Source organism: Accipiter gentilis, chromosome Z (assembly GCF_929443795.1).
Source record: "Accipiter gentilis chromosome Z, bAccGen1.1, whole genome shotgun sequence".
Taxonomy (NCBI): Eukaryota; Metazoa; Chordata; class Aves; order Accipitriformes; family Accipitridae; genus Astur; species Astur gentilis.
In genome coordinates this window covers 59900494-59913607 of record NC_064919.1, presented here as the reverse complement: position 1 = coordinate 59913607, position 13114 = coordinate 59900494, and the positions used below count along the sequence as shown (strand labels likewise).

The following is a 13114-nucleotide window of genomic DNA, read 5'->3' as shown; positions in this document are numbered from 1 at the left end:
TTAATGGTGTCTCCACTAATGGAGCCATTAATTTTTAAAATATCAGCAGACAAGGGGGATAAGGGAATATTATCTCCCAGGAGCTCCCTTCAAGAGAAAGATAATATCCCTTGGAATAATCGTAACCCAAATGTTTTGGTAATCTTGAGCTAAATATAAACAACCTCAGTAATCCAAACATAGGATAGTTTTCCATTGCAATTAGTACTGACCTTGTTCATAGGCATATTAAAAAAAGCCAGATTTCTGGTAAATGAAACAGCATATATTGAAAATAAACAAGTGTCACAAACAGATAATTTCTTTTACTACACTAAATTATTTAGTTTGCTGATTCATATACACTGAAAACAAACCTGGACATAAGAAATACAAATGAACCTTCTTCATGTTATTACAATTCAGAGTAATTTGTGACTACTCCAGAAGAAGCTTCCTCTACTCCAATTTAGAAGCGAAAGAAATATATTAAGAGCTAGAAATAGAGTCTGTATTCATTGATAAAGGCATTAAAATAGTTTCCCAAGAAAAAGCAGTGTCATCGATAGTGCTTTTTGCTTAAGCTTTGGCTTACCTGCAGGCAGCTTCTTGTACTCTCTTGTTGCTATCCAGGATACGCTTTAACAACTCAGTCATTAATGGCTTCAAGTATGTGTCTGGGGGTTGACTAACTACCCAGTGTGCATAGCGACTAAGAGTCCAGCATGTAATGGAGCGCACAAGAGCCTTTTTGTCAGAGAGGCACTGAATAAGGTGAGGGATCAGCTCAGGAAGATATGGAATCATACCCTGCATGCAGCCTAGAAGGAAAAATACAGCTATTGCAGTACCAAAATTAACAAAATGTTCTATTGTTTTCTGTTTCCTAGAACAGACATATTTTCATTCTCTATCACATAGGAATATATTTTAACAATAAACAAAGTAAGCCTATCTATTTTATATTAAGTCCTAAAAAGAAACCTTACATAAACAATAATTAAAATCCCCAATTAAACTTGCCTTCATTTCAACTACATTTCTACTTCAGTGCTTCCCCAATATCCAGACATACTGCTTTATTAAATGGAGTATGGCAAGTATATCCAAATAAAATGAGTTTTTAAAGCTTTGAGGTCCTACGTCAGCCTACTAAGAGTAATCAAGACAAGAAGTAGAGAAAGAGTCAGTCTTGACAACAAATAATCAAATCATTAAAAAGAATTCCTTAAGAAATTTAAATTTCTTCTTGTTTTCTCCTAATATCATACAAATACTGACCAGCAACTAAGGCTACACGTTTCAAGTCAGCAAGGGCAGTAATACACCAAGATCTGCCAGAAGTACTAACTTTTACCTTGCTTGACTGAAAATCAAAACCAACAAAGAAGTCTTCTAGTAACAAAGAAAAAAGTATGTTCACTAGGCACTGTGGGAAAAGAAAATACAGGCATGGACCCAAATGTATTCCTTCAGCTTGCAAAAGGGACAGAGATGCTGGAAATGCAGGCAAAAAGTTAAGCAAGACTGTGAAAAAGTACAAATGAATGGAAGTTAACATATTTGAATTAGAGAACCATCCACGAAAAGCAGCTCAGGGCAGTGAAGTCACAGAAGTGGTCTTCATTTCTGAAAACACTTGAATGAAACATAAGGCTCAAATTTATTAAACATTATTCTTCTGTGAAATTAAGGCAGTATTTCATGAGAGAGCAATAAATATATGCTGCAGAGTTAAGAAAGGGAGAAATAAAAGAAATTATCTAAGCTATTTAGCCTCCCAAGCAAGCATGGATTTGAAAATGAAAAATTAAATAACTGCAGTCACCAATTGGTAGATGTAGAGATAATCACCGAAACTGAACCAGCTAAGGACATACATTTGTTTGCATATGTAAATTCACCTGGAAGGAATCACAGAGCTGCTTTAGAACCAATCAAAAAATTCAGCAGCCTTATACGCACTGTTGCCTTACCTTCAGCAATTGCTCCAAGAACAAGGATACCAGATTCTTTAACTACCCATTCGGGATGGAAGAGCAATTCCTTCAAAAGGGGCAAGATGTGTGGCAGAAGTTCATCGCGAAATACATTGGCTAGGACATCTAGAGCAGCAGCAGAACATTTCCCTGAGGGGAATTAACAGTGTTAATCTCTGCTTATTATACAAGTAGTTGTAGTTAGGCAATGTAATCCTCATCTTAAATTTGAACTGCCAATGGAGTCTCAGAGCTTTTGGAGGAAAGGTACTTCCATTTCATTACAATATACAGTGATCCACTGTGCTCTGGTGCAGAGCCACAGCTGTTAGAAAGCCAGTTTTGCAGCACTTAAATAGCCACCAAAAGACTTACACATTGGGGATATCAAAACACTCACTGACAGGAACACACCATATATTGCAACATCATACACATTACGTGATTTCAGGATGGTGTAACACTAAGGAAGAGCGAATGGCTGTGACATGAATGTAACATATTGGAGAAACTAAGGAGAAATGGCCTAAAAATACTAGCATTTGATTCAAAGGAAAATGGTCAAACATGATCCATGTCTCAAAGTAAAAAAAAGGCGAAATCATCCAACTCTAGAGACTGAAAGGACTTTGCTGGCCTCTGCTCTGAGCTTTTATACCTTACTTCTATTCTGTGATGCAACAATATGAAGAGGAAGACCTCAAAATTTGTTTGAAAGTTTTAATCCCATGTTTTTAGCAAACAAAAGCTCATAAAAATAAAATCAGGAACAACTTCAAAACATGTTTCAGAAATCCCTACTCTGTTTTTCTGCTATGGTGTTGTCATTGTCCTCGTTTCAGCTGGGATAGAGTTAACAGTCTTCCTAGTAGCTGGTACAGTGCTATGTTTTGAGTTCAGTGTGAGAATAATGTTGATAACACACTGATGTTTTCAGTTGTTGCTAAGTAATGTTTAGTCTAAAGTCAAGGATTTTCCAGCTTCTCATGCCCAGCCAGCAAGAAGGTTGGAGGGGCAGAAGTTGGGAGGGGACAGAGCCAGGGCAGCTGACCCAAACAGGCCAGAGGAGTATTATATACCATGTGATGTCATGTCCAGTTTATAAACTGGAGGGAGTGGGGGGGGGGGGGGATCACCACTCAGGGACTAACTGGGCATCAGTCAGCGGGTGGTAAGCAATTGCATTGTGCATCACTTGCATATTCCAATCCTTTTATTATTACTATTGTCATTTTATTAGTGTTACCATTATCATTATTAGTTTCTTCTTTTCTGTTCTATTAAACCATTCTTATCTCAGCTGACGAGTTTTACTTCTTTTCCCAATTTTCTCCCCCATCCCACTGGGCAGCAGGGAGTGAGTGAGCAGCTTCATGGTGCTTAGTTGCTGGCTGGGGTTAAACCATGACAAAGTCCTATGACCCACACACAGGCCATCAGAACTGTGGCTTCCTCACAGCTAATTCCTCTTTTCACAACTAAGGTACTATATTCTGGTCAGAAGCAAATTCTTCACATAAAAAGAACTACTGGTAATGGCCGTCAGTAGTAGCATGATCACATGAAGGAACCCCCCCTCCCCCCAAAAAACCCAAAATGAAACACACAAACCAATTCTAGAGGGAAGACTGGAGTAGAAGAAAGCATTATTAATCTCCCTCCAGCTGTCAATGTATAAGAGCTTTTTTTTTTTTTAAACTGAAGTTAAACAGGTGATACATTACATTTTTTATGTTGTAGAATTAAAATTCTAAGTCCAAAAGTGTAGTTGAATTGCATCCAGTAAATGTTTGTAGCTTGATCTGTCATATTCAAAATAAGAAATAAGCTTACAGATGGCTAGCTTTTGCCAATACAGTTACATAGTCACAGTGTCACCTGAAAGACTCCCCCTTCACCCCATCCACCAATTAGGTCAGCAGATAGTTCTTTTTGTATTCAAAAGCAAAGCCTCATTATTCCTATACACAAAGTCCTCTTTTTGCTGTGGTTTTTGTACTATGCAAGTAGCTCTATTTTAAAACATTTTACACATTACTTTGACATACTCAAATTCCAGTCGGAAATAGTATCATCATCATCAAGTTCATCGTCATCATCGTCATCATCTTCAATACCATCTTCTTCATGTTGCTGAGCCACTGTCCGTGAACGATGAAAACGAGGTCTTATGTCCTGTTCACTATCTGGAATAGCTTCATCTTCTTCAACATCCCCCTGCCATCAAAATGTTCTATCAGATAAACTAGTCCAACTATATTGCTCAAGTAAGTTAAAAATGTAGTTTTAGTTCAAGATTTTATAAGCATATAAAAGATTCACATCCCACTTGTGCTGCCCAGCTAACTAAAACCACTATTGTTCCTGCATTGTGCTGCCACATTTACCAGAAAAACGACAGGAAGAGAGAAGCAGAAGAGGTAAGTGCATGCACAAAATATCCTTCTTGTTAAGAAATTACACTTGATAGGAAAGAAATAGAAAGAAGAAATGATAGAGAAATTCCACTACACAGACATATCCCAAAATGTAGTGATGGAAAAAGCCATGTATTCAATCTAGAAAGTGTTAGAACTAATTATGAACATTTCACTGGGGCTGCATTGTTGCAGTAGTTCATGAGTAATAGTATGCGAGCTCTGCCTAAGTTGGGTAGGGGGGGACAAGGGGAAAACAGGAAGGCCTGCAGATTATTTTCCAACAAACATGGCTGCAGTCACACTTAGCATTTGTAACAGCACACCTTGCCCTAGAAAGCTAATTGTCCATTGAACAGATGGTAGGCCAGATCTGCCCATTCTGGTCTGAATCATTCTGATTTATAGGTCAGAAGCTAACCAGATATTCTTATTCAGAGTAAAAGAAATTGATGCTCACCTTCAACAGAATAATATCAATCTCTGAATATTTCATACCATTTACCAGCACAGGTATCAGCCTACAAAGAAATATTGATACATGTCAAAATAACACATAAAAAAGCAAGCCAGTTTTCAGTTACCTGGACCTGGACCATAATTTTCATTGTAACCCTCACCACCCCACCCCCCCAAAAAACCCCAAACCTTAGCCTGATAACAAAAGCTAGTATCTAAACCGAGCCCCATGTCATAAGGTTCATCAATACTTTGTAATCTAAAAAAGTGTTAATTTCAAATTGCAAACTTTTAGCTAGAGGTAGCCAGATGGCACAACTGAGTTTTAAAATTTAAAACCCCTGATATTCTTCCAGATGATGAATTATTCTGAAACATCTTTTAGAAATTAATTCTAAAGCTTTTCAGTTAAGCATTCAAACTCCCATAATATACATGATGAACAAGTTGGCTCTCACCAATAATACTTGTCACTTTATTTACTTCTGGCTGAAGTCTCTACCTCACTACTCTTAAAGATGGAAGTCTAACTATATTAAGTCCTCCTATCCTCTTGTGATTGCTTCAGTAAGACAAGTCCCCAACATTGCAGAGATCTTGACTAATCTGTATTAGTATTTACTTCATTATTAAACTGGTTATGGCTATGGGACTCCAACTGCACAGATGTACAGCTAAAGAAAAGTCCTAAAGGCAAAAAGTCAAACAGTTCACATAAAAACATTCTCCACAGAAAAAAAATAACCATAGAATATGTATTACAAGCCAAATCAAGCTAATAAAGACCATAGACTGACCCAGCACCAATGACAGTCTCAGCCTCTCTATATTCTGCAGCCGAGTATTGTTTTTGGAGGTACCAGGCATACAATAATATTCACACATTGCAATGGCACATTAACTTCTGAACTTTGAATGAAGGAATAGTAAATATACATATTATCACCAATTTATTGGCACTTCTGCAGCGTACTTCATGAAGTATGCAGGAGCTATGTATTTTATAAGAAAGCCTACAGTAGCAAAATGGAAGAAGCTGTTAGATACCACATGAGCAGGCTTTTAGAAGATCTTGTCGCATTTTTAATTTAATACAAAAAATTGTAAGATTATCATCAAGTATTGACAAACTTCTATACCTCCCTAGTCAAACAGGACTCACCAACAAAGAAGTTGCTTTCAACAAACATGACATTGAAAGATCATTAGAGAAATGTTATGTTACTATTATTTATGTTTCTAAACATTTAAAAGTTTTTCTTTAAAAAATATTAAAATAATTGAGTATGACGCTGTTGTAGTGTCAATGTCCATGTAGGCCAAGAGGTTTAATGCTAGTAGTTAACTACTAGTTAACAACTACTGTGATAGTATAAACAAGATGTGTTCTGGGAAGGGGGTGGGTAGACTCAAGAATTGTGCTATCAGTCTTCTGTCTTTTGAGCTACAAGAGTAGGAATTAAGTAAAACCATTTTTAAAACTTAACATCTTTTTCTCATAACATTGGTTCTCTTGTTTTCAAATCACTACTGCAGTATGTGATTTAATCTCAATTCTCTACTTTTTAATTGCTTATGAAAACTAAAATTTTACTGATTTTTTTAATTGCCTCACATCTATAATGCTTATTTTTGCTGAGAGCAATGAGACTCTTCCATCTGTGATTCTATTCTTCCACTCAAGGTCTTGAGAACTGCCCTAGTAATTTCAGAAACCTTCCATGCATATATAAAAACCAAAGAGTATCCATTTACTGGGAACACTGCAGATTCCTATTGCAAAAGGCTTTCAATTAGTCTGGAAAAAAGTTACAAGCACTGTTGCAGACATGCAGATGTTTACGTCTCAAACATGGATATTCATTCCCATTCAATTAAAGATCTACATTTTGAGGCATAGGGTAACTTTTGGAAACTTACAACAAATAGTTTTTGAAACTTAAAGTACTATCAGGCTGCAGAAGTATGAAGGAACACATTGTACATGCTTTTTTCAAGTTTAAATTGCAATAGCAATCAATATAAAATTGATTCCTAAATACAAGTGATGTTATGCTGTTTATTTATGTTCTTTATAAAATAGGGAACCCTTTGTGTGACTCTGCACACAGAAGCATCACACACATATGCTTACATCAGCAGTAGTCAAGACAACATGCTGATGGTACACCAGATATTACAGGTAATGTCATGTGGAGATGTTTGAGCTTAAGTGGATGTTAGCACATCTTTGCATCCATGTGAAGCTTAACAGCCTATTAAGCTTAAGGTAAAGCACCACAGTGACACAGTTTAGGTTGCTTCTGGAGATTACTGGGTCTGAAATCCTCAGAAGTCTTTTCAAAGAACACTGTGCTACACCCATTTTTATTATACATAAGAACTAGCTACAGGAAAATTCTTCTAAGTAAACTGCAAACTAGATACAGTCTCTATAAGAGTAATCGGGAACAGGTCAACTGAACTTTAAAGATGACTATTTCAAACTAAACAGGACTTGTAATTCTTAATACTTACTTAGTAAGATGCCGACATAATACATCTTTACAAATTGGCTGTTCAGCCAAAGTCAGCCAGAACTCACAAGCCTCCAAAGCCACATTTTCATCTTGGTCCTGGGTCCTTTGAAGCATGTACTACAAAATATAAAAATAAATCACTTGTATAAGATAGAAGTTAAGTGTCCAGAAGAACTACCAACATTGCAATATGTGTTTGCAAAACCAGACTATGCTACCATAGCAATTTTGTTTCTTTGGGGCAAGGGGAAGAAACAAACATAACAGAATACTTAAAGCTATTATGAGAATAAGCTAAGATACTTCTTTCTTAATGCTAGATGATTCAGATTCTAAGTTTCTTCATTGTTTAAGCGAGAACATTATTACCAAGAAACTGTAGAGACTCAAGATAAACAGTAGTTTCCCATGAACAGATTTTTTATTATTTTTTACTCCCCCTTTGCACTTTTGAATAAAAAGGTACAAACATACCCTAATAAGATGGAAATACTTTTTATTTCCAGTACTATAAAAAAGTTTTCCTTCCAAATCTTGATTACCTGACAGGATCTAATTAAGTAGAACTCATAACGGGGTGGGGGGGGGACACGGGGGACGGGAGTCTCACATTTTTATAGCATGAATGGCAATTCAGACATTCAGTATCAAATCTTTAAGCTTGCTATTAAAACTTAATCTTTATTCAATCAAAAATAATCAAATAACCTGCATAAACAAAAAGCCTACGTAGACTACTACTACATCAGTTTCTTACACAAAACTGCCAAAACAATTTAGGGAAGACTCTTGCAACTTCCAAAATAGTAATTTCTGCATTCTTCCATGCCAGCCCTTATTTCTGAAACAGTTGGTTCTCCCATTCATTTTAGAAAGTCTCATGGAAGTCCATGCAGCTACCTTTCCTCATACATGGATTTAGAATAAAAGAAATCCCTTTTCATTTGCTTCAGAATACCATTTAATTTTCAAAATTAAATAGAATGGGGAGACCTTTATTATCCTTATACATTTCAGGGATGCAAGACTTGCCACAAACAAAACCCCTTTCTACAGAACTGCACTAAGTTGCAAACAGAAAACTGCTCTGTTCCAAGTTGTCAACAGACTGAAGCTCAGAAGAAAAATGTCCTACTCATGCAAGCAAGGCTTCCTTAATGCACCTTAAGTTAGGAGATTTGGCATTTTCCCGACAGGGCTTGAAAATCCACTATTTTGTTGTGGATTTGTTATTTGTCAGGAAGACAAAAACAGAATGACAAAAAGCAATCTGTTTGAAGATGCCCCTCACACTGCTGTTTTCTCTTTAAGTATCTCTTATAAGTATTACACTATATGCTCCATGAAGTTAGATAGCAGTAGATTGAAAAGGCATGTAAAATAGCCATACACACTGATGCTAGTAATAAAGCAAAATGGGAGAAAGGTATTTGAAGGCTTTTTTTTTTTTTAATATTATCATGCCAAATTTAATAAGTACTTTTAACGGTAAGCTATACAGTTCTATTGACTTAAGGCAATGCAAATAGTTGCTTTGTCACAATGAATTACAAAATAGCATAGGAAGATTATTCAGTACAGTTTGGTGTACTCTATAGCATAAACAATGTTGTGTTAGTCTTGTTAAGTCAAACTGTCAAGAAAAGAATAGTGGGATACACAAAGTATTAAGAAGAACACATTCTTTGAGCAGTAACAGACATGTCTATCTGAAGAAAGCAACAGGATGTAAAAGTCAAGATTCCTAGCAAGAAAGATCTTAGGAGCCACATGTTTGGATAAATAAGCTCTGTAAGCTTACAAGTGCAATCTAGTAATTGAAATATTAGGTTGGTCTACTCCTGGCATATCCTGTTATCAAGTTCCCAGACAAAAAAAAATAATAAATCAAACAAACAAAAAAAAACCCCATCTGCTTCTGCTCACCTGGAAGTGCATGCTCAAAAAACCCAATGAAATCCAAACTCAGCCATTTCTGTATGCTCCAGGGATTTGGCAAGAAAGTTTAAACCTGTCTGCTTCAAATGCATGATGCCTGGCAAGACCTTCTTGGAATCACTACTGGATCATTAATATTCTTAACCACTTTAAAAGTGATTCTCCATAAATATAAAGAACATCACAGAAATAGAAGTTTCTCTCTCTTAAGACTTTCTTCACTTAAGAGCAACCATCAGCAGTGGCACTAAGCCTGGAGGCATTAAAGCCTCAAAGGTGCAAAACCCAGCTCATTTGGATGCTGAACAATAGTCGGTTCAGCAATACTATATTTGCAGATACCAGGATGTATACAGAACTGGGAAAATCAGTAACAGTACACAGTAGTCCCAAAACTGGGGGGACAAGGGGGGGCGTCTAAACTTTGTTACAGAACACAAAATCACTACTACTGTCTTTTGTAGAGAGGAAGCCTAGTAACAGTTTTCCCAACAACAAAATACCAGATACAATAAGAATACTATCTTGGATCTTTTTCTGGTTGGTGACATCATTTCTACCTACTAAGTCCAGAAGTTCCATACTGATCTTAGGAGGGTGAAGAGCCACAGAAGTTAGCACTTCTTGACAATATGATCTCGAAAGCTTTATTCTGTCTCAAAAAGAAGTATCTCTCAACCAACTAACCAAAAACCCACCACTAAGTACCAACAATCCTTGCTTGTCTTACATTATATGAGAACATGTCTGCTAAGACTGATGTCATGGAATTCCAGACAACATAGGAAGACTAGACGGTAGCACAAGGCTGTCAAGGGTCACCTCAGTTTTATGCATCTCTAATACCTGTGTATTAGGAGCAAAAAAACCTTAACACTTTCCTTGTGCTGTCTGGGTACTGTTCTTACAAACCTGACACTGGGTTATGACCCACCTGTCCACATGAAATCTGCATGAGAAACATTACGATTTTAGCTGTATTTCCAGTCTGGCAAGTAGCATATGTAAACACTACCTAGAAACTGCCAGTACTTCCCAGAAATGTTGAAATTACAGCTCAATTGAGCAGACAAAAAAACCAGAGCAGATTGGTCCTCTGGTAGATAAGTCTGCACTAATTTAGAATGCTAAAGGCACTATCAAATGACATTAACCTCTACAACTCAATGAAATAGGAGGCAATGTTAGTAGCTCAAAGAGCACCTCAGCTATATAAAATAACATGCCTTATCCTTGTGGTCAACACATCAGAAAAAAGTGACAGCTTCAATGTGTGAACTGTAGCAGCATCAGTACTAGCACTAGATTTTTAACATGATCTTCTCACTTGGGGTCAAGCAATGCCTCGCTGCTCCATAGTATAGCTGATTCTGGCCATTTCAGGATCAATTAACTTAATGAGGAATAAACATGAGGAATAAAATGCCATTTGCATTGCCAGTCAAACACAATGTCAAGTTGGCAATTAGCCAAGAAGGAAGTTTTTCAATCTCAGTCTTGAAGGAAAATGAAGAGTAGGCAAGTGCAAGAGTAGCATACCTCTTCTGATAAATGCTTTTTATTTGTTATTATTTCTGCAAGCCCAAACAGGTTTTTCAGCATGCAATCTGGGAAATGAGACTCACCTCAACTATACTAATCATATGAGGAAGCAGGCGATCCATTCGAACTTCCAACAACATTACCAGAGCACGGCAAACATTTTTGCGTACTTCAGGCTCTTCATCACCAGCCAGTGCAAAAAGGTTCTGTTGGAAAGTAGTACCAGTTGAAAAGCCTCAGTTCATCTAGTTCAACTTGCACTTAAATTGACATTACTGGCAAATTAAAAGTATGCAAATATGTACTTCTATACTCTCCCACCCCACGCCTCCAAATACCATTTTATTTCTTAAAGACATATGGTTTAGCAAATTAACTCTTCAGACGCTCAGTGTGTGTTGTACACATTACCAAAATGTTGCGTAATATTAGCAATGGCACAAGAACAGTATTTCTTGGATTTTTCTTTTCTCCTAAACATGAATGAAGTTTTGAAGCCAGAAAACTCCATCAGTACATAACAGCAGCAAATCAATACCACCCTTCTAATCCATGTTCAGTAGCAGTATTTGGAGAGACCCAGACAGACTAAGTGACATGATGATCCTTGTACTGCATTTTCCATCACAAGTGACAGACTACTGCCATTACTTTTACACCTTTATGCAACAAGAGTTTCCTCTACTTATGAAGTGGAAGCATCTTTCAAAATACTACTTCTTAGGCTTGGAGAGCGCTTAGACTAATAAACTGTAAGCACAAGCATACAGAATGAACTTCAATCCATGGGGACTGAAGCTAATAACGGGCAATCAGAAATAGGGAGTTTGGGGGTAGAGGTGGTTGTAAAACATAATTCAAAACTATTGATAAATCAGATGTGTAATTTTACTCAACCGCCCAACCAAGAATGCACACCCACCTCAATGAAAGAATCTATGTGCAACATAAGAGCTTGAGTTCTGCTGATGATAAATTGATTGACACATGCAACAGCATGAGACCTACAAATGGAACAGTTAAAATATACATTTTTCATGAGTTGAAAACATTTTCTAAACCGTACATAGGCATCAAAAACATTAGGAAGCAATTTACATTGTCCAAACATGATCTAGAGGCAAGAGGGAACAAATCTACACATCTATAGTACAAGCAAAACTACTAATCCACATTTAACTACCACCTTATACTCTGATATATCTAACAAATATTTAAAAATAAAGTACTCAGTAAATAAAAACCAAAGAAGGATGACTATATCTAGCATATTTGTTCTGAACAGTATGTAAGGATGTTCTTTTTCAGTGTATTACAATTATTGATCTTCTCAGATACTAAACAATTCCATACATGTCAACATGAATAAATTTTAGCATGCCCTTATTAATTTTTATGTATCCAACTGCCTTTGCAATATTTTTAGTATTTAGTGAGGCCGCTATGTGTCAACAATACAGCTGCAGCTTAGAATAAACACACACTTGTAGTAGGATACATACTGAAACACTTGCATTAGAAACATACTAAAAAATGAAGCATTGGTTCTTCTATTCCATTTGACACAAAGCCATTACCTACAGGGCTTTTTCAGTCTCAGAGATACAAAAGTCAAATTCCATAATTAAAGGCACAGGGCAAAATTACCTGTAAAAGCCTCTGAAGATCCATTAAAGTATTTTTACTAATGTAACTCCAAACTTCTATTCGGTTCAGACATTTCTGGGAAGACTGTCTCATAAAACATTGTTCAAAAGTTGTCTCTTGACAGATTTAAATATGAAGTATTTTACTGACACTACCAAGAGTTTTCATACTTCAGGACTATGTACTGAAACCAGGCGGTGGGTCAGCAAGTGGCCTGCTTTAAACTTGAAACTGGTTTAACAGTTTCAAAGCCATAAACATCGCAACATAGGAAAAAAGTGAAAGACTGTAAATGTGGCAAGGAAAAAGCATGTTTTTCTCAACCTCTCCCTGCTCCAGAGAAGTAATGTTTATCTTTCCACAAGAGCAAGTTCATGCTTTCTTACATATTTTTCTTAGTGTGCATCTATTTTAAGTGAGTTTCTAAATCTTACTTAAATCCTTGAAATCCTTGAATCCTATCATGATATATACGAAGTTATACTCTTCCTCTTGGTCTTCACCATCTACTATTGCTGGCAATAAAGAATTGCCACCACCAAGTTGTAGTATCTTTCAATACAATTTTCAAACAGGAGTTAAAGAACGCATTTCACAGAATCACAGAGAATCACAAAATTCTTGAGGTTGGAAG

General features: G+C 36.5%; 1 protein-coding gene across 7 annotated transcripts in view; it reads right to left on the bottom strand.

Moving 5' to 3' along the window:
- The window catches only part of TNPO1 (transportin 1), a 78963-nt gene that overhangs the window by 21870 nt on the left and 43979 nt on the right, over positions 1 to 13114 (bottom strand). For all 7 annotated transcript variants that reach the window (XR_007505037.1, XM_049794756.1, XM_049794750.1 and 4 more), the window contains exons 8-14: positions 11756 to 11837; positions 10917 to 11039; positions 7352 to 7470; positions 4836 to 4896; positions 4007 to 4175; positions 1956 to 2108; positions 575 to 800 (exon numbers count right to left, since the gene is read on the bottom strand). Coding sequence is in view for 6 of the 7 variants with exons in the window: in XM_049794756.1 (XP_049650713.1) it covers positions 575 to 800; positions 1956 to 2108; positions 4007 to 4175; positions 4836 to 4896; positions 7352 to 7470; positions 10917 to 11039; positions 11756 to 11837 (933 nt within the window). In the remaining variant the exon portion in view is untranslated. The remainder of the gene's footprint in view (positions 1 to 574; positions 801 to 1955; positions 2109 to 4006; positions 4176 to 4835; positions 4897 to 7351; positions 7471 to 10916; positions 11040 to 11755; positions 11838 to 13114) is intronic.